The sequence below is a fragment of the Tenrec ecaudatus genome, chromosome 1 (assembly GCF_050624435.1).
Source record: "Tenrec ecaudatus isolate mTenEca1 chromosome 1, mTenEca1.hap1, whole genome shotgun sequence".
NCBI classification, from domain to species: Eukaryota; Metazoa; Chordata; class Mammalia; order Afrosoricida; family Tenrecidae; genus Tenrec; species Tenrec ecaudatus.
The window spans coordinates 255642332-255668774 of NC_134530.1; the positions used below are offsets into that span (position 1 = coordinate 255642332).

General features: G+C 52.1%; 1 protein-coding gene across 1 annotated transcript in view; it reads left to right on the plus strand.

Annotated features, from left to right (window-relative positions):
* The first annotated feature begins 2417 nt into the window (after positions 1 to 2417).
* Positions 2418 to 26443, plus strand: part of ITPKB (inositol-trisphosphate 3-kinase B) — a 107501-nt gene continuing 83475 nt past the window's right edge. Inside the window, exons 1-2 of the mRNA XM_075531538.1 lie at positions 2418 to 2750; positions 4026 to 6089. Of these exons, the coding sequence (XP_075387653.1) occupies positions 4218 to 6089 (1872 nt within the window). The 5' untranslated portion in view covers positions 2418 to 2750; positions 4026 to 4217. The remainder of the gene's footprint in view (positions 2751 to 4025; positions 6090 to 26443) is intronic.

Sequence of the window (26443 nt, forward strand, 5' to 3'; positions counted from 1 at the left end):
TTTAGATTGGTAAAAATTATCATCTAGTCCTACTTTCAGCCCAAGGCCGAAATCCCTTCTGTGTTAGTCTGGGATGACTAGGAAAACAAACCAAGAGACACTTATGTGTGCATAAGAAAAAGCTTTATATTCAAGAGCAGTTAAATAATGAGAAAACATCCAGCCCAGTCCAGATCAAGTCCATAAGTCCCATATTAGACCATATGTTCGATACCAACCTATAAAGTCCTCTTCAGGCTCATAAAACACATGCAATGACAGACACCGAATACAGGAAGATCACAGGCCAGTGGATGCGAAGTCCTGTGGATCCAGTGGCGGTAGAAGCACCTCAGCACTGGCAGGGGTCTCCACATGGCTCCTCCAGTTCCCAGGGCACCTGGTCTATCTGCATAATGCCATGTGTCTTGTCAGTTGAGCGTCTCTCAGGGAGTGAGCAGAGAGAGAAAGTGTTTCCCGCCTCAAATTAGGAAAAATACAGGAGTTCCCAGAACCTTCAGGAGAAGAAGGCCATGCCCACACAGAGGCCTCATTGACTATGACCTGATTTACAGAATAGACTCCACCCCTTCATTCTTAATCCTCTCAAGACCCAAGTTGACACCAAATTTCCTGCTGGTTTGTGGTACTGCTATAACTTTAGATTGGTAAAAATTATCATCTAGTCCTACTTCCAGCCCAAGGCCAAAATCCCTTCTACAAGCCTCCTGATGGGGGATTCTCAAGAGGGCCTGCAGATCTAGGAAGTCTCAGTCTCTGGATCTTCGGGAAAGGTTGAGGATGTCTCATGAGACAGTGACAGTGGGCTTTCCACAGGACCAGGAAGTAGTTGTGCTCCAAGGATACATTGCTAACTCCTCTGCTTGCTGCTGCCATGCCATTGGAAATAGATGCTGGCATCTCCCGGAACAGTATTTCCTAATAATAAACAAATGCTAGGAACTGGCAGCTCACCTTTCTTGCCACTCCTGTTGTTGAAGGCTGTCAAGTTCATTCCGACTCATGGTGACGCAGATGAGCAGAGTAGAATGGCTCCTTAGGATTTTTGAAGCTGTGACCTCATTGGAAGCAGATGGTCAGAACTGTCTTCCCAGGTGCTTCTGAGTAGGCTCGAATTCACAGCTGTTCAGCTTTACCATTGGCCCCATCAGCAACTGAATGACTAAGGGCAAGGCCCCATCAGCAACTGAATGACTAAGGGCAAGGCGGGCTTCTCTGCTTTAGGAATGCCTCAAAATACCTGACCACTAGCCGGCCTGGTTTTATTTATTCAATTGGATCTGGAGTGGGGAATTCATCTCAGTTCTTCCACGGCATACAGTTTTAAAAATAGAAACGAAACAGAGTCTGATTCCCAGGAATTTTTGGTGAGAAGATCTCGTGGTTTCAGATTTAATGACTCTTTTCCTAATGGAGCAAGGAGTTGCTTTGGACACCTTTAACAATATTGTTACATAAACAAGCCAGAGATATGCAAGTCAAAATTTCCGCCTGAATTTTAGCTGACTTGGCCTGGTCATAAGGACCATTTTAGGTTTTAGATTTTGAAATCTCCTCAACCCTGAGGGTGTATTTTCCCTCTTCTCAATAATCGCTGTAGTTTAAGATTTAGGGAATTATACAAAACCACACTGGTAGCTTAAATGGTGCAGGATCTCCTGCTGTGTCACGCTGGGTGATGACCAGTCCCTCTTTTTTGCTGATGGTGGGGAAGGAAGCCGCCTGAAATGACTCAGTGGACAGGAGATGGAGTATCCAGGTTTCACACATAGCTCACACTGCCTTCGCTCCAGTACTATGCCTTTTCTTAAAATATTTTTCAGCGGGAGGTGCAAAAGAAAGTCCCTTTTGCTGGGGGTATTGGTTATAAATATGCTGCATGTCAATACGTGTTTGTACACCTAGCGATTACACTGCAAAATCATCTACAACTCAAAGCCCAACCACTCTTCCGAAATACTTTGTGGAGGCACCTCACATTTGCAGCTTTGCAGGGGTACCCGGATGTACCTTCGTTGCTTTAGCATGTTTGTATTTAAGAGCACCAAACCCATCTTGATACAGTATTTTCACCCAGCTTACATGCTAAAAAGATAAGTCTCGATTGGCTGTTTAAAACGCAAACTCCAAACTTTATTAAAAACATCTTTCAAACAGAGAAGCAAGACTCGAACGAGGGGTGGAAAACGGATCGTATATCTTGAACCCGCAGAAGTTAAAAGTCTTTTTTGGTGTGTGTGTGTGTTAGCTAACAATGGAAACTTTTTTTTTTAAAGTGTTTCCCTCCGGGTTCTGCCAAGCAATAGAAAAAAAAAAAAAGAAAAGAAAAACTTGTTCCGCTGAGTTTAACCCCAGACAAGCTCACAACTTCCTTCCTGCTTGCCTCTCCGCCCCCCCCCCACCCCGCCTTTCTCCCTCCTCCACCCGAGGCTCCCCCTCTTTTTTTTTTTTTTTTGAGTCGCACATTGAACAAACACTGAAGTGGCCGGAGCAGACGCTGACAGCGAGTGGCCCCGCGGGCGGCCGAGGAGGGTGTGCAGGCCGGCTAGGCGTCGCCACCGCCGGCCCCTTCGCACAGGAGCGTGGCGCCTCTTTCGCACTCGCACTTTTTGGCTTGTTTGTTTGGGTCATAGCTTGGCGGGGAGATCATTTCTGGAGCATTTTTACTCCCAGAGCCACTCGCCCCAGCAAAGTCGTGCGCCCCTGGGGTGAGCGAGTCTGCACCGGACCCGGGATCTCGGACACGGCAGGTAAGTTGGGCGGCTTTTTCGGGGCTCTCCTTCACTGCTCCGGGCTGGCCGTTCCGGGTTCCGACCGAGCACCCAGAGGTGGGCTGGGAAGACGAGAAAGGGGCTTTAATTTGGGGGGCAGGGGGCGGAGATGGGGGGGGTTGCGAAGGAGGGAGCGGCGCCTTTTCAGAGTTTCTCGCACCCGCCTTCCGGGCTGACCGCCTCGGCGCCCCGCTGCAGGCTTCCCGGGCTCGGGCGGCTCCGCGGCCGCCGGCCCGCAGGCCGACTCCGCCTGGGATGCGGGGGCGCCGTGCACCGGCTGCGCCGCCCGCGGGCGCTCAGAGCGCGGGCCGCGGGGTCCAGGGCGCCGCGCACCCCGGGGCTGCAGCCGCACGCGCGCCGGGCTTGCTGCGAGTGGGCGCGGGCCGTGCTCACGCGCCGGGCGCGCGGAGGGCAGGCTCGTGCGCGCGCACACCCACCCGCACCGGGGGTTGGAGCGCGCGCGCACCCTCCCCCGCCTCCATCCCCGGCGCCGGTGGGCTGCTTCAGGGGGCGACCGTTACTGGTTCCGGTACAGGGAAGGCCTCCCCGGGCACGCGCAGGCGCGCGCCGAGACTCACAACACTTGTTTAGGGGAAGGCTGGCAGAGTGGGGCCCGCGAATCCCTGATTTGCGCCCCCCCGCCCCCTCCTGCTGCGGGCACCGACCTCCTTAGGCCGAGGCACCCAGCCCAGGGGGTCAGGGTCAGGAACGTACGCCCGGGGCACGCAGGCACCCCCACTTTCCACTCCCCGACCCAGGCGCACGCAGGAGCTCCGGGACGCCAGGTCCCGCGCAGGTTCCCTCTGACTTAGTTCCTGATGCCCCGAAAGGGTGGTTTGTTGTGGGGTGGGGGGACCCCGAGAAAGGAGTAGGGGCTGCCAGAGGGCCTTGCCGGAGATGACCAGTGTGGGTCCAGGGCGGGGTGGGGGTGGGGACCCGGACTGCGGGTGGGGTGGCCCAAGAAGCCGCGTCCCACTCGGAGGGACCAAGTCGCTCGGCATCCTCCCCCAGTGGTGCTCGTGGGTCCCGAGGCGAGCCCGAGCCTCGCGCAGGTGAAGGAAACGTGTCACACACGCTAGACAGTGGGAGCACACCGGCAAACGCCCACCCACACCGCACCGGGTACCGCGGGCGTGAGCCCTCGCGTGGCCAGCCACAGGGTCCCTGTAGGCGAATGCCCACTTGCACTTAATCCTAGCTGCTCCCCACCCCCCATCTTTCGGAGCCTGGACTTTTCTACTTGTGTCTCCACAGGGAGCGGCGCGGCGCGCGACTGTTTATGGAGCTCTGGGCTGGGGCTGAGCCCGCGATCGTGCCCCGAGCCCGCTGTCCAGGCCATGCCCCCGCCCCCGCGCGAGGAGCCGCGGCCACCAGGCCTCTGGGGCTGATCCCGGAGCCCGGAGAAGAAGAGGCGCCCGCGGCGGGCAGCGCGGCGGACCCAGTACTATGGCTGTGTACTGCTATGCGCTCAATAGCCTAGTGATCATGAATAGCACCAACGAGGTCAAGAGCGGCGGCCCAGGCCCGGGCTCCAGCGGCCCCGAGACGCCTGGGTCCCGGGGACGGACCTTGCTGAGCCCCGGCAGCGTTTTCAGCCCTGGGACAGGCTCCTCTTTCCTCTTCCCTCCAGCGGAGTCGCCGTCTCTGGAGGAGCCTGGGAGCCCCGGGGGCTGGCTGAACAGCCGGCGCCGGCTGAGCAGTAGCAGCAGCAGCAGCGTGGGCAGTCCGAGTTGGGCGGGTCGCCTAAGAGGGGACGGGCAGCAGGTGGTGGCTGCCAGTCCTGTCTTCTCACCTGGGCCGGAGGAGGCCAAGGGGAAGCTGCGGATCCTGCAGCGCGAGTTGCAGAACGTGCAGGTGAACCAGAAAGTGGGCATGTTCGAGGCGCACATCCAGGCGCAGAGCTCCGCCATTCAAGCGCCCCGCAGCCCGCGGTTGGGCAGGACTCGCTCACCCTCCCCGTGCCCCTTCCGCAGCAGCAGCCAGCCCCCTGGAAGGGTCCTGGCTCAGTGCAGCCATAGTGAGGACCGGAGGACCAAGTCCTGGGGGGAACAATATTCAGAGACTTCAGAGACCAACTCGCAGAGGAGAGGAGGGGCTCTCAGTCTGTGCCCCACGAAGGACAAGGAGGGTATGGTGGTACCTGTCCCCACTCGGGCCACACCGACAGGCTCAGGGGCTCAGGGTCCAGCCACATCAGTGAGAATGGAGAAAAGGTCCTCTGGCAGCCCCCCCTGTAGCTCAGCCAAAACTATGGAAATTGACCTGAGGGCCTCTCAAATGAGCTACCAGGCTCCCTCCTTGGGCCTGGACCGAGCGAACTTTGTGACCACCACAGAAGTGACAACGGGAGCCACTTCCATTGGGCCACACTGTTCACAAACTCCTACCTTCATGGAGCTTGGGGGTGCGCATTCCCAAGAGACTATGGTGCAAAAGCAGCTGCCTTCTCTGGGCAGCGAGAGAAACCCAGCCGTGGATAGCAGCTCGCCCAGAGGTGGGCAGCCCCCTGAGAAAGTGGGGAAAGGAAATCTTTCTTGTGGCATGCTGGGCTCCAGGGTGCCTGAAGCCCTTGACAGGCTGGAGGAGATGACCGTGAACTCACCAAGCTTGGAGCCCTCTGAGGTCTGGAGGTGGCCAAGGCAGACTGGAAACCTAGGTCCCAAGGAGACCCCAAGTGGCACCTGGCTGGTTGGGGGGCCTCAGCAGAGCTCTCACAGAGGAGAGGATGAGTCCCCGAGGCTCAGTTTGTTTGGGGGCAGCCACTTCACCCCACTGGGGACCCAGGATATGGAGGTGGGGAAGCCCTCTGAAGGAATGCTGGAGCCTTTGGCCTGTTTGGGCACAAAAGAGCTGAAGGAACCTGGCCTTTCTAGGGTCAGGGTGGGTGTGCAGCCTGGCACCCCCAGAGCTTGTCAGGGGCCCGTGGAAGAAATGGGTCTAACTTGGAGGTGTGGCACTGGGATACAGGCCGAGAACCCTTGGGAGAGCCAGCAGCAGAACAGAGATGCCCAAGGGATGCCGGAGCAGGTGTGTGCAGGTCAGAAGGACCCACCTTCCCAGCGGGAGGTCTGTAGCCCCACTGCTATCCCGGCTGTCATCATCACGGACCTGGGCGAACAGGAGGAAGGGGGATTGGAAGAGACACAGGGAAGCCCCCGGGGCACCCTGCCCCTGAGGAAGCTGTCCTCTTCCTCGGCCTCCTCCACGGGCTTCTCATCCTATGAGGACTCAGAGGAGGACATCTCCAGTGACCCTGAGCGCTCCTTGGACCCCAACTCTGCCTTCCTGCATACCGTGGACCAGCAGAAGCCCAGAGTGGTAAGTCTCAGCCTGCGGTTTTCCCCGGGCTCATGCGGCCGTCAGCAGGCCTCTGATGCTTTGTGTGCACTTTGTTTTTCTAACTTCATACTGAACCGTGAAGACTCTGATCCAGGCCCCTGAGGTAGTTGCAACGTACAGTTCTCTCCAGGTGTGTTTGCTGGGGACATGTCGCATGCAGTGTCTTGCTGGGATTGAACAGGGTTCTGTGTTCAGTCGCTGCCTCACCGGAGAAAGATATGAGGCGTTCTACTTCTGTCGAGAGTTACAGTCTTGGAAACCCACGGGGGCAGTTCTACCTTGCCCTATAGCAGCGGTTCTCAATCTGTGGGTCGTAACCCCTTTGGGGGTCGAACGACCCTTTCACAGGCGTCCCCTGATTCACCACAGTAGCAAAATGACAGTGATGAAGTAGCAATGAAAATAATGTTATGGTTGGGGGCGCGGATCAGCACATCATGAGGAACTGTATTAGGAAGGTTGAGAACCACTGCTCTGTCGACTTGATGGCAGTGAGTGTGGTGTTTTTGGTTCAGTGAGCTTGCAAGGCATCGAAACTTCCCGAGGAATCCTCAAAGACCGTGAACAGAAGTGTTGTGTGTAGCTTTTGTCTGACCAGGTGAAACACTACTGCATTCTGATTCATTCGGTGAAGGAGAAGTGAGGAAGGGGCTAGTGCATCAGCTCGGCCCGGACCCACAGGGGCAGTTCTACTCCGCCCGAGAGAGTTGCTGTGAGTCCGAATTGATGGTAGCGAGTGAGGCCCCCCTTTCCCCCCCCTCCCCCGTGCTGTGGTGGGAAAGATGCGTGTTCTGCTTAGATGTGGGTGCTCTGGTGACATCATGGGCGAAGAGTTGGTTTTCATTAGGTGGCAAGATCCTGAGACCTGCAGATGGAGAAGGGACTGGCCCAGCGATGGGGTGAGGGACCACCAAGCTTCAGTATCTGAAGTGAGAAGAACATTGCCAGACCAGTGGGGCCGAAGTCACTCGAGGCACAGTTTGACGTCAGTAAGAGGGAAGCATGTTTTGAACGAAGCAGACGGTTTTAGTGACGCTTCTTTAGTGAATTGCCTGTGCTCCAGGGTGCTGTCTCTAGGGCCGCTGGATAGGCTGGCCCACCTGAGTGGCTCCATTTCAGGGCATTTTTGTGTGCCTGTTTTGAGTTACCATGTTGACCCCGCACCGGCTGCGGCAGTAGACAGGACGTTACTTTCATGACATAAGTCATTTGAGTCCTCGGTTGCTTTCGCTCTTTGGTGGCTACACAAGCTCGACGAGCTGAAGCTCGACTTTCTGAGAAACGTTTCCTCCTCTTCGCTGTTGTGTGCGGGGAAATTCCTTGTTCAGTGTCTTGTGCTTCGGAACGGCCGAGCATGGGGTGGTTGTGCTAGCTCCGGGTAGCCTTCAGATTTCAGGATAGCGAGGGCTTATTGTAGTGGGTTATTGTCAGCTTCGTTCTGAACATCAAATGCTATTAACTGGACCACAGTGCCTTTCACGAAAACAACTGAGAGATTTTTATGTCCACTTTATGCCCTTCTCAAAAGTGTTTTGGACTTTGGAGTGTATTTCTTTCTTACTGGTGGCGCAGTGATTATGCGTCAGGCTGCTAGCCATAAGGTAGCCAGTTCGAAACCAGCTGCTACTTGGGAGACTGACGAGGCTCTCTGCTCCTGTAAAGAGCAGTCTTGGAAGCCCACGGTGGTAGGACTGCCCTGTCCCAGGGGCTGTGCTGAGTGGGCACAGACTCGAGGGCAGTGAGACTGGCTCTTGGCTTTGGAGTGCCACGGAAATCACAGCCTCCGTTTTTGAAGACCAGTCGTTTCTCTTCATGAAGCTGTGTTTTCTGCTGGTTAGCTGAAGGCAAATGTGTATGCAAAGTCTAGCCCCAATCCGCCTGGAACTTTGTGACTAGGAGAGGGCCCAGGCACGCTGCACCTGCTCTCCCGAGGACCAGGCACCCCACCTTTAGAAGGGGGCGGGTGCACCTGGAGGGGCGGGACATGGTGGAGAACAGGTGGAAAGTCCAGATTTCTTGCCCAGCAATGAGAGGCTTAGTAAAGAAGAGTTGGCCCTCTGTCGCCCTGCTCAGAGTGACTTTTTCAGCCCTGACGCACAGTCTTCACAGCCTATCAACTTAGCATCCTCTCCTCTTTCACCTTTTTAAGTGCTGGGCTAGCAGCGCTTAGTGGCTGGCTTTCAAAACAGTTTCTAGGTCTCCCGATGTTGTTTGATGGGCTCTTCACAGGAAGTGAGCTTAAAGGGAGCTAAATAATGACAGGTGAGATATATATAAATATATATATTTTTTAATTTTCCAGAGGGATATCAACTGAAAGAGCCACTGGGTTAAGTTGAATGGTATTTTCCAGTTAGCTAGCAGATCTAGAAGTCGAAGTGAGGCCTGCTTGTGGCCCATCCCGGCTTCCACTTGGAAACAGGTTTTTAAACACCTATAGAAGAGAGCTAAGGAAACAGAAAACTCCCCTTCCAGTTTCACCCATTAGACCAGGTGAGGCTGATTGGAGGGAGTGGGGGTGGGGGAGAGTGCACGCGTGTGTCCGTGAGTATATGTGGTTGTGTGGGTGGGGCACAGGGTAGTGGGAGGAGTAGTAGGTAACTGTGGGATTTTGGGATCTTGGGAAATTTGGGTTCTTGGGAAATTATGGGATCTCGGGACTTTGGAGCTGTTGCCTAAATGCTTGCATGATCAGCTGCTACATTCTCCCCCCCCCCCTTATATAGACTCGTAGGTGTATCTGTATGACACCAGAACATCTGCATTGGGTCAAAAAACACTTGATTACTTAGATATTTTGTCTACAGAAGGCTAGCCACCTTGCCTGCTTGGGCCTCTTGGTTGGGCTCCTCAGTGTTTTGTAGATAAAGGCTGAGCCAGCCAGCGCTGTCTGCGGCTCAACAATGCATTCTCTGCTCTGGGCTTTGCTGTTTTGGTGCGTACTGCTGCATGTATGCACACACTCACACCTCTTTCCACACAGGTTCTTCCCCATACCCCGGTTTGAAACTGCACACTCAGCTTTCTAGTTGCACATACCAACCCCCTCCTCACCTGCCGACTTCCGACTGCCCTACCTTCCTGGGTGGCCCAATTGATTAAGTGCTCTACCACTTGCTGACAAGTTGGTGGTTCAAACCCACCCTGAGGCACCTTCGAAGAAAGGCCTGGTGAGCTACTTCTGAAAGATCATAGTCACGAATGTCCCATGGACTTTCTTTCTCCTCCGAAAGACATGCAGTCTTGGAACCAACCTCATGGCAACCGGCTCACTGGTTTATTTCCCACCTTAACCCATTCTTGGCTCTTGGGGCAACCTCTTTGCAGAGGACAAACTGTGCAGTGAGGTCTACAGGTGGCGGGCAGAGTCTAGGGGAGAGCCAAAGCCCAGTCCTGCTGTCTGGTCTTTATTGTAACTCCTCCTCCTCGGGTATAATTCATCAGAAAAATAGAGAATTCAGAAGGCCTTGCTCTAGTGAAAAATACAAGGTGACGAGCAAGTTGTTTGGAGACAAACTGGAAAATTACGTAGTTCATTTTTGTATGAAAATGAGCCAAGGCCTCTTTTACTAGAAGAAAATGCGGTAGAAATCAAGCTTCTCATGTGCTTTTGAGAATTGAAAACCCCAAGCCCATGGCTTGCAAATCAATTTAACTCCGCATAACCCTTTAGGACAGTGAGAAACAACTGGGGGGATTTCCCCGCCTGTAATTCTTACAGCCACACCTTTACCTCCTGTGGAGTGGTACTTCGTCACTGGGCCTGGCAGGACATCTTCAGGCCTGTTTTCGGCTTTTGGTGAGCCTGGCAGATACCTCTGATTAGAGTGTGCCCGCTTTTTGCACCAGCACGTCTGGTTACAAAGGACCAGGCACTTGAAACTCCCTTAGTGTGAAGTAGCTTAAATGTCTCCTCCGGCATCATTCCCACTGACTGTTTCTCGAGACAAGGCTGAAGTGAATTGCCCCGAATAACCACTGCTATTATCTCTCAGGGCTTTTCAAGATGACAGAACATTAACCAGAAGTTCTTTCTTCTGCTCTATAATTCTGCTTCAGAGTATTCTAACCACTGAAATGCCAGACTTAAAGCAATTATATTAGAACATACATCTTCTTTTGAAAAGTAGATTTTATTCATTTATTATCAAATTATACTATCGATTATATGTACAGAAAAAACACTGTCTTATGCCTGGGAGTGGGGGAATCTATGAAGAAATATAATAAAACGATCTTTGCTTTCTTGAGGTTTGCTTTTATTAAAGGGCTGTTGGAATTTTTAATTTTCCATTGCATAAAAAAAAGCATTTACTAGGTTGCCTGTGCGTGCGTGTAAAAATAAACGCAGTGAAAATGGAAATGGCCTTGTCTTTCAGGTTGGATGTGTTGTTTGCTTAAGGCGGGGCCTCTTTTTCGGTCGGGTAGGTGGAGAGGATCTTTTGGGCAAGGTCTCAGCAGCATCAGATCTGGGAGAACCTAGGACGTTTCTGTGAGCTTCTGGGGGTTGCTCTGATCTGTGTAGGGATGAAGAACCAAGTCCCAGAGAGGCAAAACGCTATGGCTCTATAGTCTTCGTAAACATCAGTGAGTTCGATGAGAATGGTCTGATGGGAGCTGCCTCGTTCTAGGTTTATGGATGTACACGCGAAGGCACATAGCCTGGGGCACAGGAGGTAGAGCTCGCTGGTCCGGACGCTTGGAAGTTTTCTTTAGTGTGGCCTTTGGGCCTTGAGGTTGAATCTCAGAGCCCATCGAGTTTTGTGCCTTTACTAGAGACTGGTTGGTTGATCTACCTACTTTCTCTCTCTCTTTTTAATTTTAATTTTATTTTTTGGTAATTTCACTTGGAAAAAGCATCATTGAAAGAAGTCATTAGGATGGTGCCCGAGATTTTATTTATTAATGAGAGTGCCTCTAAGGACTAGGCTGCTTGGATGCTAGAACATTGAGCAGAAAATAATAAAAAGATGGATTGTGCCGTCTGAGGGATTTTGTCCCATCTGATCTTTGGTTTGGGGAACCGAATAGGCTTTGCTTACTCAGAGCCGAAGCATCACTTCAGAGACCTAGTGGTGACTTTTAAAATCAGAGATAACAGTCACGCAGCCAGATTGAAATCCTTTCAAACAGAGAATGGGTTATAAAGAAAAAAGAGAGATTGGCTCTCCACTTTGTTATGTTTCATGCAGATGTTCAGGTAGTATAAAAAATACAAACAGGTCAAGACTTATCTAGCCTTGAGGTCTTACAAGAATAACATATTACATCAACCGCTGGAAGCTCTTAGAGGTCTTCTCTAAACCCTTTGCTGAAATTTTGTTTTTAAGCGGTACCCGTTTACTTTTCTGATTGTGTTGGCACATACCTGTTCAATGTGGTTACAGATTAGATTAGTCCTGTGTAATTTATTTACATTCCTAGGAGGCTGGATACCATTGTGTAGGTTCATTTTATTTTGTCAGGTTTTACTTTAGTTCTTTCGAGGCAAAACTTAACAGCACGTAATAAAAATGCTTTATATCTTGGTGGGATAAACCTTATAGACATCCGCTGATTCAGAATGAACTCAGAAACTCCCCGAATGGTGATGGGATCGTACCCCTCGTGTTGGGAGTTCCATCAGTTTGGGGCATAGTCTGCTCCTAGAGCCCATGCCAAGTATGCCTCGAAATTGTTATTATTTTTTCTGATAAGTTAGAATTGATATTTTGTAAATGATGTGTGTGTGTGTAGCTCGTTGTTCATGAGAGGGAGTCCTGGTCGCATAGTGTTTAGTGTTGGGCTATGATAGATAGCACCAGCAGTTCAAAACCACCAGCCACCTGCCGGAGAAAGACGGGCCTTTCTACTCCCGCAAAGTGCTTCCATCTCAGACACTCACAGGGCAGTTGTACCTTGTCCTACAGAGTTGCTATGAGTGAGCATCAACTCAGTGGCAGGGAGTTTTGGTTTTTGGTCATGAAATCAAACCAGAGCAAGCTGTGAACTACAGGGCAACAGGAAAAAATCCTGTAGAATGCCAATGGCCATTTTTTCATGTGGGGGTTTGAGGTTGCCAGGCGACGGTGGGGCCATGGCCAGTCTTGGCAGCCCAGCACCCAGCGTCAGAGCTTTCCCTCAGTGGAACATGCAAGGCCGCCTTGTAGGCCTGGAAGAATCGACGGACCTATTCCCGTAACTGTAGACACACTAGGCCTATGGCACCAACCTCAAGCCTCCTGGTCTTCTCAGCGGCCTTCCTGCCCTTCCACGGGCCTTCTTCAATCATCACATCTTCCCAGCCAAGACCGTGGCTGGCAGCCATTTTTCCAGGTGTGAACCGTTATTCAATGGACAGGTCAGAGCTCTTGCCGGAGATAACCACCCGTACAGGTGTTCTCATTAGGACGTTAGGCCTCTGTGTTTAGTATTAAAAATCATCAGCTACGTGTCTTTAGCGGATAGGATTGCTATCCAAGCTTAGTGCAGGGCCAGACTTTAGAGCTTATTTCCACAAATGTCCACGTTTTGCTGATGAGAAAGCAAACCCAGAAAGTATTCAGGACAGTGAAAGGCTTCGTGCTGATGGGCCTTTCTTGTACACTAAACGCCCTTTCCCCCTGTGGCTGAGCTCTAGGAGTGGACCGTCATGGCTCAACCTTGGGATTGCGCACAGTGCAAGGAGGCTTCCAACAGCCCATGGTAACATTCCGCTGTCTTCGCATGCCAGTTTTGGGGACGCTTTCTGAAGCCCCCTCACATATGGCCCGTCAACATCGTCGGCCTCTCAGGTGTCCCGCCCCGCTGCTCCCCCAGTTGTCCTCTGTGCCCCCCGCCCAGCAGGGAGGGGCCGACGAAACTGAGACTGGGCAGAAAAGCCCTTGCTCCCCCAGCCACACCACCGGAACCCCCGTGTGCATCCCTCATAACTGCATCAAACCCGTGTTACTTCAAAAACAACCCCCCCCCCACCGACTTTAGCATCAATGAACAATGCTGGTATAAACAGAAGATTCCAAACAAAGTCACTGGGCTGTGAGAGCCATGCCGATTGCCTTGAGCGATGGGGAAGCGGAATCAGAGCAGAGAGGGGAAGACCAATGACGGCAGCCCCGTGGCCGAGTCCCCCGGGAAAGGGGACTGGCTTGGGTTTCAGAGACGGGGGCGAAGGCGATCTTTGACAAAGCCGGACCCCTCTTGAGAGCCGTGGGCCAGAGTCCAGTGATCCCATAGGCACGCGTGTGCTTGCGTTGCACCCGACATGCAAGGAGTCCTGGCAGTTCAGTTAGCTAGCTAGTGGCTGCTCACCACCAGGTCCACCCTTGGAGGCCGCTGGCCGCTCTGCTGGAGAAAGGGGAGGCTGTCTGCTCCAGTGGAGACTTACAGCCTCAGACACTCTAGGGAGCATTTCTGCTCTGCTCTAGGGGGGTGCTAGGGGTCGGAATCCACTCGGTAAGTTACGGGGCTGCTGTTGGATAGTCACAGGCTACCAGTACATTCAGACGGTGGTGGAAACACAAACATTTCCTTTCCTGGAAGCTTCGGAATTAAGGCTGGCCGTAACTTCTTTCCCGCTGCTTTCTAGGGTGATTTCCCCCCCCCCCCAATATTTTATTTAGTTGTGGGTTTGGGGGGATGGCTTTTAGGCTTGCAATCAAAGAAGGAAGCACAAAGCAGCAGCAACAGAGCCAAACCAGTGGCCGCGCGGAGATGGTTTTTCATCTCGGCGTTCCTGTGTGTTAAGGCGGCGCCATGGGGTTTTCTCTGCTCTTTCCTCTGTGCTGAGGCTGGGTGGGCGCGCCCCTCGCCCCTCCAGTTAGTAGTCTAATGCAAACCTGTTTGCATCACCCAGACACCTCAGACCAACAGAGCTGATTGGGGGAGGGGCTGGGGCTCGGCTCGGGGATCGCTTGGTCAGCAGAAGCATACCCTGTCTCAAGGCACATGATAAATAATGACATATCTTTTGTGTGGCGTATGCAGGGGAGACCACTTGACATTGTTTACTTCAAGGCAGGGATTTCCAAGTTGTTGGTTTGTTTTTTTTTTTCCCTTCCCCTGATGAGGACTGACTTGATCATTCTTTTCTTGGTAAGCCTCCTCAACAAACTTTTTGCTAACTTGTCCGGCATGTTTCTCAACACTTTCATTGAAGAGTTTCCTTTAAGAAAGCTGGCGACGAAGATAGGGCTTACCTAACCCCCAGAGATGCTCAGATGTAATGATAGCCGAGGACGGGCCCTTCCCAAGGAGCGTGAGATTGACTCCAGTTTTCAAGTTGTTCTTAGTGCATGGGTGTCCCTAGGTGGTGCCAGCAATTCATGTGCTCTGGCTGCTAACGGAAAGATTGGAGGTTCATGCCCACGTAGAGGTACCTTGGAAGGAAGGCCTGGAGAGCTACTTCGGAAACAATCTGCCACGGAAAGCCCTCCAGGGCACTGTTTGGCCCGGCGTGTATGTGTTACCATGAGTGTTACCACGATTTGTCACAGCGTCACAGGAACTTTGGTGGCGTGGTGTTGGGGCACCACCTGCAAGGTCAGCAGTGCGGGACCACCAGCTGCTCAGCGGGAGAGAGACGAGGCTTTCCACACCCACGAAGAGGGGCAATCCCAGAAACCCACACGGGCAGGCTTCTTACCCTGTCCGCCTCGAGTCTGAATTGACTTGTTGGCTGTGAGTTCGAGTTTTTGAATGAGGTACTTCTGCCTTTGGCTTTTGGGGATCTGCAGGCCTCTTGAGGGGTTTACTTCCCGAAGGGGATCTCTTCATCTAGTGCCCCCCTCCGACCCGCTTCTCCTGCCATCTCCATAATCCAGTTAATCAGAATCAATAAGGGTTCCGCACTGTTTTCTAAGAAGAAGCTGCACTGCATTTTATATTTCAAGAGCTTCATGCTGTCAGGCACCATGAGGTGTACTCAGCCTGCCGTGGGATAGAGGGATTTGGTTCCCTGGTAGTCGGTTCTCCACATAGCTCAGTCGACCATCTCTGTTGGTATGCCGCCCCTTGTGGAGCTGGGCAGTTCCAGGGGCAGTGGCTGTACCTGAGGCCATTCCCAGCAAGTGTTTTTTTCCCTGCTGACCTTCTTCCCAGGCTCAGCTCCATTTGTTTCTGTCTCCCTGTGGCAGTTGACCACCAAGCCTCAAATCGTGTGAGTCTGCAGCTGCCCCATCTCTGCTGCGCCCACATGGTGTTGGAGCTGGAGTCTCGGTTCAGTCCTCTTCTGTTGGTCAAGGATGGGTGTATAATGTTAGCTATTCAAAGAGCAGCTTGAATAAACTATACCCCTTCCCTGTCTGGGAGAGGGCTGAAATGGAGGCTCATGCTGTGGTCCTTACCTAACCTGAATCTACCCCAGCAGGAAGCTGAAAAGGCCTGCCCACGATCATGAGATAAACAGTTTAATCTCTTAACAATGCCAAGTGGAAAATTTAATTGCCAGTAGTCTAAGAAAGTCTAGGAGCTTTTGTTGGGGACAGCAAAGCCGGAGACCCAGATTGTTGAGCCAAGAATAGGAAAACTGTTCTCTGTGTTGCGATAAAGCTGGGAGGTGAAGAACACACTGCTGGGATTTGGGGAATATGAAAAAAAAATCCGTAACTGATATAAAATCTCTTAGTGTAGGAACCAGTTTGAAAGTTCTGTATAATTGGTATTAGTTCTCACACATTAAGCATGCATCAGTATTGAGAATCTTGCTGATTCCAAGTAATTGAAGAGCCCGAGGGGACTTTATGGGCTGTCCCTTAGGAATACATGTGCCGGATGGATGTCTCTCAGATACAGCAGGCATTCTCAAGCTACGGCCCGCGGGCCACATGCGACCCGCCAAGGACATTCATCCAGCCCGCTGGGTGATTTTGCCCCGTTTGTGTTTTTACTTCAAAATAAGGTATGTGTAGTTGTGCATAGGAATTTGTTCATAGTTTTTTTTTTAAACTATAGTCCGGTCCTCCAACAGGTCTGAGGGACAGTGAACTGGCCCCCTGTTTAAAAAGTGTGAGGACCCCTGCTCTAAAGACGTTGGTGCCCTCTTCAGCTGTAAAATGGGTACATCGATCACGTCTTCCTCCTTCATGATCAAGTCCTTCCTCCTGTATGAGTCTCCAATAAGATAATCGATACGAAGTCCTATTAGGAAAGTGTGCATATTTCCTGCCTGAATTCGTTTTAACTGGGAGGCCTATGGCATTGTGTTTAAGATTTTCCAAAAAAAGGGGGGGGTGATGTACAGTGACAAGCACTGCACTGTTACCTATTCTGACCTCTGTGTAGCTTAGAGAGGATTTCTCAGGACGCTGTCAAAGCCAGTCCTTAGATCCTCAGCAAAGTCAGGGAGTGGACGAAGCAGTGGAGATGGGGCAGCAGGGGGGGGCTGGGCCATGTGGATAGCGTCCTTATTCCTTCAGCTTCATGGGACAGCCTCCCTAGCCTGCCCAGTGGACCCTCTCAGCCTGTGGACCAGGATGGAGTTTCTTCTTCCTGTAGTTTGCTCACTCATTGGTGGCGAAGCTTGGAGACAAGAGGGGCGGGGAGGCGGGGCAGGTCACAAAGCAGGGATCTGATGTTCCCAGAACAGGGCTGTTAGCTCCTGAATAATTGAGGGGGATCTGCACTCCATCAAGAATGTGAGGATCTATAATGGGACCATTGATTTTTCCCAGCACTGTGTAGTTGTTTTTGTTCTGTGTCTTGGAAAATGAAAGAGAGGAATTCAGCAGAGCCTGGGGTTATGAAAGCACATTATTGCGTCCAATAAATATACTTTGTATGCTTCCTATGTGTGGGCCAGACCCTGTGCTAGGTCTGGAAACATCTGCCTCCTGCTCACGCCCTGGCTCCACGCAGGAGCCGATTCTCCCTTCAGGCAGCTACCCAAGTTGAGAAGCAGACATTGTACCCGGTGACTGATCCCCTTGTCCACAGACACCTGTGCTGGAGAGAAGGACCTAACTAATGGGGGATCTGCCCCTGAAGACAACGCCAATGCCAACACAGGTTTGCAAAAACCCAGGGGCACATTGCAGAGCCATCCAACAGGCATGTGTGTCAAGTGTGAGATAATAATGAATAGAAGTGGGTCTTGGGAGACTGAGGACTTGAGAGCTTACTGCGGCATGGGGAGAAGAGGGATTGAATTTGGGCAGCAGCCACCGTGGAAGAATGAGATTTAGGCCTTGAGGAATCTGCTTCCTTCCTTTGCCGTGATCGAGCGAAGCAACTGTTCTAGACCCACATACTCTGGGCGGGTGGGAATGGAAGAGAGCCATTCTCCCCCTCCCCACCCCACCCCTCATGACAGTGGGCCAATTTGGAAAAGGCGAGTGGTGATCATTGTACAATGAGGGATGTAATGAAAGCCACTGAGTTGTGACATTTGTTGAATTGGCAAATGTTTTGTTATATCTATTTTCATATATCTATGTTCCTATGTCCGAGCCCCTGGCTGTCGCCACGACATCAGTCCACGGAGTCCTCTTTTTCACTGCCCTGCCGCTTTACCAAGCATGCTGTCCCTCTCCAACGACTGAGCTCTGCTGGCACCATGTCCAAAGTAGGGGAGGCGAAGTCTCACCGTCCTTGAGAGTCCGGGGGGTCTCCAGGCGTCAGCAGCAGCTACTGGCATTACAGAGTCCTCTCTGAGGACCCTGGGCAGAGGGTGAGAAAGGGGACAGGGCTGGCTGGGTGGGGCGGTTCAGTCTGGGTTGGAGGTCCTGGAGTCAGGATAGACGTGGGTTTGAGATCCTCTTTGCTCTTTATCTTTCTCTAAGGTGAGTCTGTGGTAGAATTCTTGCATCCCATGGAGGCGGCCAGTTCCCAGTCACTGCATCGTGTGCACCTTGTGCCTCTGCCAGTGGAGGCTGGCCTGTTGCTTTGATGCCGAAAAATGGATTTCAGTGGCATTTGTCCAGACGAAGGCAGACGAGGCACAACGCCCTAGCAACGTGCTTCCGAGAATCAGCTCATGCAAACCCTATAGATCACAAGGGTCTGATCACACTTGAGCTCCAGGGCCGGCGCAGGACAGGGCAGCACATTGTTCGGCTGTGCCGTGGGGTGGCCGCGAGGGGGTGGCTGACTAGGCCACTAACAGCAGCCCACAAGCTGAGGATCCCGATTCCATTCCAGAGGACGCTGCAGAGATTCAATAAGAGACCATCCCGAAGTACCTAGCACCGAAGAGACATCGCGCAGAGACCCCCGCTCCCTTTCTGTCCCTTCCTAGCTTGCGTGAAGGCCATTCTTGAGTGGCTTCTGTAACTTGCCTTCCTAAGTCATGATTCACTGAGCTGTGTCATCCAAAGAACAGCGAGCGGCTGAGGATGATGACAAAATAGGCAGCCGGATTTATTTTTCCGAAGAATTGCAGGAAAGGCCTCACGCTGTTACCAGGACTCCGAACTTGAAGTTTTAAAAACAGTCCACTGTGTTCAGCTGCTGGCCCAGGTGTCAGGTTACCCACCCTGGGGAACAGCCTCTTAGTCCTCTTTGGAGGGGGAAACTGGCTCATCCAGGCAGCCACAGCTCACTGTGGGGGAGGGGTGGTGGCGGTGGTGGTGGTGGTGGTGGCGGCGGCGGTGGCGGCGACGGTGGCGGCGGTGGCGGCGGCGGTGGCGGCGGCGGTGGCGGTGGTGGTGGTGGCGGCGGCAGTGGTGGTGGTGGCGGTGGTGGTGGTGGTGGTGGTGATGGTCGTGGTGGTGGTGGTGGAGGTGATGGTGGAGGTGGTGGTGGTGGAGGTGGTGGTGGTGGTGGTGGTAGGAGGCTCTGTTCCTTCTCCCCGCTCCCTTAGCTCCCAAGAGAAAGAGGGGGCAGGAGTGATGTACATGCACCTTAGGGAACGTATGCGTGCTCACATATTCATATGACACCACCAGCACCTTGTATATCAGGGAGCTGGGTCTCTCGATGCATGCGTGATTGAAATGACTCACTATGTCCATTTGGCGGGTGGGCAAATGCTTATTAAGACAGCATCTTTCTGAGCCTGGAGAGATGCTCTGTTTATTGTGGAGGCCTATTGGTCAACAGGCTTGACTGCTAATCTAAAGTCCGGACGACTGAGTGCATCCAGAGGGACCTAGGAAGAAAGGCCTGCCATTCTACTTCTGAACCACCAGTTCATCGGGACCCTTACAGTGCATCGCTCTAGCCTGACGTACACCGAGTTGCCAGGGACCGGAGCGGACTTGCCAGCAGCTGGGTTGATGATTTTATTGTAGACTCCAGCAGAAGCCCACCCTCCCACCCTCAGAGGGCCTTGGAAGACCAGGCAGAGCCCTTGGGTCTCTGAAGTCCATTTCCCACCACGGGGCCTCTGCCCAACAGTTCCCCAAGTCTTTGGGAGGACCCCGCCACTGGCTTACTGAGTGAGCTTCGCTCCTGGTTGGGGGGGGGGGCGTGGAGTGGAAGGAAAACCCAACCAGGGGTCTGGCCCGAGACTAAATGAGCCCTGTGCAGACCTGCTCGCTTCAGAATCTTCGAGGGCCTCAGTGTGGAGCTCCAGGCTAGCTGCAGGGGGCGCCCTGTGGAGGGTGCTGGGGCTGCAGCCCTCAGGCAGATACTGCTGGAACCCGGGGGGTCCCTTACTGCCACTCACAGGTTTCTGCTTTGCTGCAGCGAATGGTTGTGGAAAATCCTCTGCGTTTCTGCAGGAATAGCGGGGCCTACGGTGTTAACCTTTGGGGTCTCCATGCTCCCTACACATAGATGATGATGGCTGGCCATGACAGGGTTCATGGTGTCTGTGCAGAATTTCCAGGCGCTAAACACTTAACCCGGGCACGTGACCTTTGGGGGGTTGTGACTCCTGGAGAGATGTGTTCTAGGCTTGGCTTGAACGAATGCCACCCCCACCCCAAATCTCCTCACTCCTGCTTTCTGGGCCAGAGCAGCTGACATCTGCGAGGCATGCCAGCAGGAGAGAACATGTCCGTATGTGGCACTGTGGACCCGTGGAGCAGTAGGAATGCTGAGCGAACTAGACAGTTCCCTCCCTTATTGCCGCCACATGGAAATAGAGACAGGTCACTAAGTCGCTTAGATTGCAGGGCAAAGCGATCTGGATCAGCGTCTGGGGGGCCGTTTGCATTGCGTGACCACACAGAACATTACAAATCGGCCTGCGCTCTGGAGAGCCGGCTGCTGCCTCCCCACAGACTGCCGATCAACAGCGATAAGCCGAGCAAAGTCCTGAGGTTCTTCCTAGCGGCATCCTTTCTTTGGCATGCTGGACTGGCCTAGATCCTCTGCCCTGTCCCCATCGCTGGCGAATGCCACATCCCCAGGGCGGGGCACGAAAGGTTGACCCAGGAGTTTCTGAGGCGGGGCGCTTCGAGGGTCCCTTGTGGGTTAATCGTGCCCCCCATGGACTAGGCGGCCAGTTGCTGGGGATCAGTGAGCAGGCCCCACACAGGCACTGTGTGACTGCGAAGAAGGTCTCAGGAACTTCAGAAACCGTCTGACCCCTGCGGGTACCGGGAAAGGACACGGGAATCCCAAACATAGCTTTCCAAAAGTCAGTTGTTCAAGGGAGCGGGAAGCCTTTGTCCGTCTCTCTTATGAGAGCCCCAGGAAGTTGTGACTGGACAGCCAGTTCAGCGGGGACTCACTGTGCGCTGCGTGGCTGCTTACAGTGCCAAGCGGTCTTGGGCGTCCCCCTGAGAAAGAAACACCATCGCAGCTGTGATTTCTTAGGCCCTTGGTGTGCCAGATGTGTTCCATGGATGGCTCCATGTCATCTCTGTAACCGGGAAACCAGACCCACTTTGGCGAGTAGAACTACCAGCCCTGGCCCCAGTGCCGGCAGTCTTTAGAAAGCAGGTTCTCGCTTAACCACTGTGCCACCACGGCTCCTTAAAGTTCGCAAGGCCCACGTCACCGGGAGGAGACTGAGGATCAGAGCGGGAGGACAGGGAGTGGAACCTACACTTGAACGGACAGAACATGAGTGTCTGGACCCTGTCCCTGCTGTCGCCCATCATCTCACCCGGCGAGCAGAGCTCTGCATGTTGTGCTTTAAGGCGCGTGTGGGCTGATTTTAGTGTGGGCAGAGGGAGATCCAGGCGAATGCTGAGGGGGCTGAGCCACCAGGCCTTGGGGATGGGTACGGGAATTAGGGGTGGTCATTCCCTGGGAATCATTAGACCCAGAGGGCAGGAGAGCTGCCCTCACCCATTTGCGCTAGAGTCGTGTTTTAATCAGCTAAAGATCCGCTGTCTGTTCCCACAGGGGAACTACGGGTACGTTGTTTTCCTTCTCAAGAGAAGGGCCTTTCAACAAAAACACAGACTTAGTCAGTGTGACTGAAGCACAAACCAGCTCTTCACTCTAAAGGGGCCTAAAAGGCTCACGCTTCCTCCTGCCGGCAGAGCGAGGCCCTCCGCTGGCGTCTAGTGGAGAAGGAGGTGACACCCAGGCACCCACTCACTGCACGCCACAGGATGGCAGGTCACAGCAGGTATCTAACACATCCAGTGTTCTCAGGCCAACCAGAGGGCGCACCGTGGCCCTCTTTCCTGTCCGGGGCTTGTGGGAAATGGTCATATCGTGCCTCACCACCTCACTGCTGGGACCGGGCAGCTCAACCACAAGTTCACTAACCCTTGTTATCATCAGTCAAAAGTGACTCAATGACAGCTAACAACAGCAATACTGTGGGCTCGTATTTCAAGTGGAAGAGCACCGAAATTGGAATTTAATGCACAAAAGGACAATGTTTGCATTAAGATTCTAGAGCATTCAGGATCAGAGGGTGCTTTGGGTTGGGTCCTCTAGAGAAGCAAAACCCTGTACCACATACATACACACATACATATGTACATGCAGGTAGGTAGATAGTTCTCAAGGAAATGGCTCACGTGGCTGCAGAGGGTGGCAGATGCTGAGTCCAAGGGCCAGACATTAGGACCAGGATGGAAGTTGGTCTTGACTCATGTATCTGCAGGGGCTGATGAGCCCAAGGTCAGCAGGCTGCTAACTTCGAATTCAGAGACTAATGACTCCCCGTATTAGCAAGCAAGAGAGCAGGCTGTTAGCTCAAGTCCTAAGAGCGAGAAGTTGGATGGTGATGAGCCAGGGGACAGATCTAGATCTGGCAAAAAGCAAGAGAATTTGGCCCCACCATCTCCATATACTGTAATCAGGCCACAGACCCAAGAACATGCCCTTTCAGTTGATTGGCTGCTCCTCAGATTTCATCATAGAGGCGGTTACATTGTATTAGATAGCATCATGGGAGATAAGTGTATCAGAACTGCCAAACCACTGATAATCCTGGTCCAACAAAGCTGACACAGTCTGAATCATCAGAGGGAGAACATTGCACTTCAAAGAGGCTGGTGGGCAGAAAGTCCAGATTCTCAATGAATGGTCCCTTCTTCATGCAGAGACGTCTTCTGTGTAATGTCAGGGGCCAGAGCTGGTGTTGAAGGAGTCGCTTGGTCTTCGGGGCCTTGTGGGAAACACACAGTCTGGGGCCCAGAGGAACCTCTTCAGGAGCGGAGGACGGCCATGGCTGCTACATGAGGACAAATAAGGGACTCTGCATGAGCACCATCACGGAGTGCTCAGTCAGCGGTGGACTGGTCATCAAGACGTTAGCGCAGCGGGTCTCCACCTTCCTCATGCCACGACCCTTTCATACAGTTCCTCATGGTATGGTGACCGCCCCCCCCCCCAACCATAAAATTATTTTCGTCACTATGTCATAACTGCCCTTTTGCTACTGGTATGAATCGGGTGACCCCTGTGAAAGGGTCTTTCAAGCTCCAAAGGGGTCGTGACCCCCCAGGTTGAGAACCGCTCTTTAGAGCTTCCTGAGTTTTGGAGGGATGCATTTAGGAAAGACCATCTCCCGGCTGTTGGAGCAGTTGGCCATTGTGGATATCAGCAGTCTTGTGCGGATTGGGCTTGGAAGGCGTTTCTCTGGAAGAGCTGCCCAAGGGTGCAATTGCTGGGTTCAGCGATAATTACATGTTTAGCTTGAAACTCAGTGCCAGACAGTTTCCAGAATGGCTGTGCCATTTTATGTTCACACCAGTGGTCTGTGAGTGACCCGTTTCTCTGCATCCTCACCGGCATTTCACATAGTTCCCTTTTTAAATTTTAGCCCTTCTGATAGGTATATAGAGATATGCCAGTTTGATCTTAACTTGCAATTCCTTAAATGGCTAGTGATGTTGAGCAACTTATTGTGCACATATTTGCTATGCATGAATCCTCTTGGATAAAATGATCCACAGAGAACTTGGAAAGAGCAGGGGTATTAAAAGCCTCAGATGTTGTGGTTAATGCCATAGGCTGCTGAACAAAAGGTTGAGTGTTTGAGTCCAGCCAGAGGTACCTCAGAAGAAAACCTGGTGATTGACCTACTTCTGAAGAATCAGCCATTGACAACCCTGTGAAACACAGTTTGGCTCTGGCACACATGAATTGGATTTGACTTGGTGACAACGGATGGTACAAGCTTTGCCCCTGGGCTTTGCGTTTTCTGCTCTTTAAAGTGAAGGTGTTAGGCCGTCTCAGGCCTCTTCCTACCTGCCCCAACATTCTTTGACTCCAGGTAGCAGTGACCTCGGACAGTCTTCCTCTTGGCAGGAACTGTGGTATGTCGAAAACCAAGGCTGGTGGCCCCAGCCCACACACTCTCTCCTCCCGGCTCTGCCTTCTCAGGATCCCACGGCAGTTGACTCACGGGTGCCGTATTTAAGGAACATTGTCTTCTGATTGTCGGGCCTGGAAATAAAAAGAAAAACAAGAAGCAGTCGAGTGTCCCTTTGCCACCTCACTGGGTCTTCTGGGCCTTGGAAAAACACACCGGCCTCTCCCTCCCTGCGAACTTCCTTTTGCGTCTCTTTTTACCTTGGGCTCGAGGTGTTGGTTAAGAAGCTCTGGTGGCACTGTTGGCTAATAATTGAACTGCTCACCGAAAGTTCAGGGTTCGAGCCCACCATCAGCTCCAAGGGAGGGCGATGAGGCTGTTTACTGCCGTAGTAAAGATTCACAAAGCCTCAGAAACCGAGTTCAGGGTGCTTTGGATATAATTTTATAATATAGTCCTGACCATGGCGAGGGCTCCAGAAATTCTTCGCCTTTTTATTTTAATTAAACAACAATAAGAGAAAGCATATGTGTAATTAAAAACAAGAAGATTACTAAGTTGATTGATGATTGAATTTCACCTTGGACCACCCAGCTGGCTGATTTTGCTTCTCTTCCCGGCTCAGGACAAGGGGCAGCTGGAAGATAGGTTGTTGGTGTGAGTGCCTGCTGGGTGGGGTGGCCTCCTTTCTGAAGCAGGGGAGATGTCATCTGTCTAGAACATGTAGTTTTGTTCTGTTTCATAAAGATTGCAACCGAGAGCACTGATGGAGTAGTTTTTCCCTGTAACACGTGGGCTGGACTCGACTTGATAGCAGCGGGCTTGGTTTGGCCTGGTGATTTCCTTAGCAGGCTGTAAAGTAAAGCTTCATTAGTCTCCATTTCCGTAGAGTCACAAGAAATGAAAAGCTGTGGATATTTCTTCATTGGTGTAATGAAGTATACCCTTTGGTGGATTTCTGTAAACAGTCGATCACAAAGAAAGTATTGTGTTCTCTGTGGACTGAGAGGATTTTTGGAGAATGAGCAGAGGCTTTCCACATGTACCTCTGAGCCCGGGCAGTGGAGATGGCCCCACACAGTCCCCGTGGGACGTTAGATCTGCCCAGTACATTTTAGTGGTCCCAAGGAAAAAGATGTAAATGGAATAAAATGTTGGCTTGGTTCTGAGAATATCTGTTTGTCCAGACTATTTTGTTCTGGTTTAGTTCTTTTTGGAAAATTAGGGTAGGATATTGGTTTGGACTTATTCATTAGATTTTTTTTCTTCTGTTACATTCTTGATCCAAATTAAAATTAGATATTTATGTTCAGTTGGAGGTTGAATAAGTAAAGTTTGTAATGAGGATTACTGTATTTAATAAGGCTCTTGTAGTCGTTGTCTACAACTGATACCCAATGACTTTCTCCTGATGGGTCTGGGTAAGAGAAGCTATGGGAAGATATTGACAGGTCATATGATTCTGTTGAGTGATTGGTAACAGGGTTCGTCGTGATTGTAAAAATTTGGAAATCTAACGGGAGGGGGTATGGTCAGTGTTATCTTCCTGCTGGGTTTAAGATGAACCATCTCAGAAGCAAGAAGGGCCGCCTCATAATCATGGATAATGAAGAGCTAGGAGTGGAGCATGTTCTTTCGACTCTGAGATCCCTGTTCATTGAAACTCCTGGATCAGGGACAGAAAGCTGAGATGCCAGAAGAGTGGAACCGAGAGCCAGCGTACAACACACAGCAGTGGACTCCCCAGCCCATGGAACAAGCCAAGCTGAATGTCTTTGGGCAGAAGTCTGACTTGTGGACTAAGGTGCCTCTTAGCAGTTAATTGGCGAGCTAGGTTTGCTGACCAATAGAGCACGAGCCCAGCACCTTCAGGCTGGGATTTCAGGCAGCGTAGAAAGTCTTTGGGGGCATTTATCAGCAGCACTAAAAGAGATCTGTAACCTTGTCCAAGCCAGGCAGAAGCCCAGGGGTCACTTGGCTGAGAGGCCGAGGATCAGACAGATGCCTATCTGCAGATGTAACTGGGAAGAGACTGTCCTAACCAAAGACAGTTCCCCGAGTATTTCAGATCCTGAATTGTAACACATTGTCTTCCCTAATAAACCCCATAATTGTGAGTATGACCTGTGAAATCTCTGTGGCCATGGTATTGAATTATCAAGCCCAGCTGAGAGGCCGAGAGGGCCGTGGGAGGGATGGCTAGTGTCAGAATCAGTAACTGAGAAGAGAGGTTGGAGCATGTCTGACCTCCTGTGGTGGTATGCCAAGGTCGGTGGTTCAAACCCACCTGCTGCTCAGTGAGAGAAAGATGAGGCTATCTGCTCCCATAAAGAGTTACAGCTTCAGAAACCCTATAGAGCAGTGGTTTTCAACCTTCCTAAGACCGTGACCCTTTAAGACAGTTCCTTATGTTGTGGTGCCACTCCCTCCCCAACCATAACACTAGTTTCATTGCTACTACATAACTGTCATTTTGCTACTGTTATGAATTGGGCCACTCCCGTGAAAGGGTCATTTGACTCCCTAAGAGGCCGTGACCCACAGGTTGAGAACCGCTGCTCTAGATGGTCATTATGAGTTGGAATTGGCTTGATAGCAGGGGGTTGGTTTGCGTTTTGTGTATGTGAAGTTGAAGGAGGTCAGGCATGGACACCGGCCGGCCCTTCTCACAGCTCCTTCAAGGAGTTCACTTTGATTCATGTCACTTTCCCAGCTAGGATCCCTGTTAGAAAATTGGTTTACCCCTGAT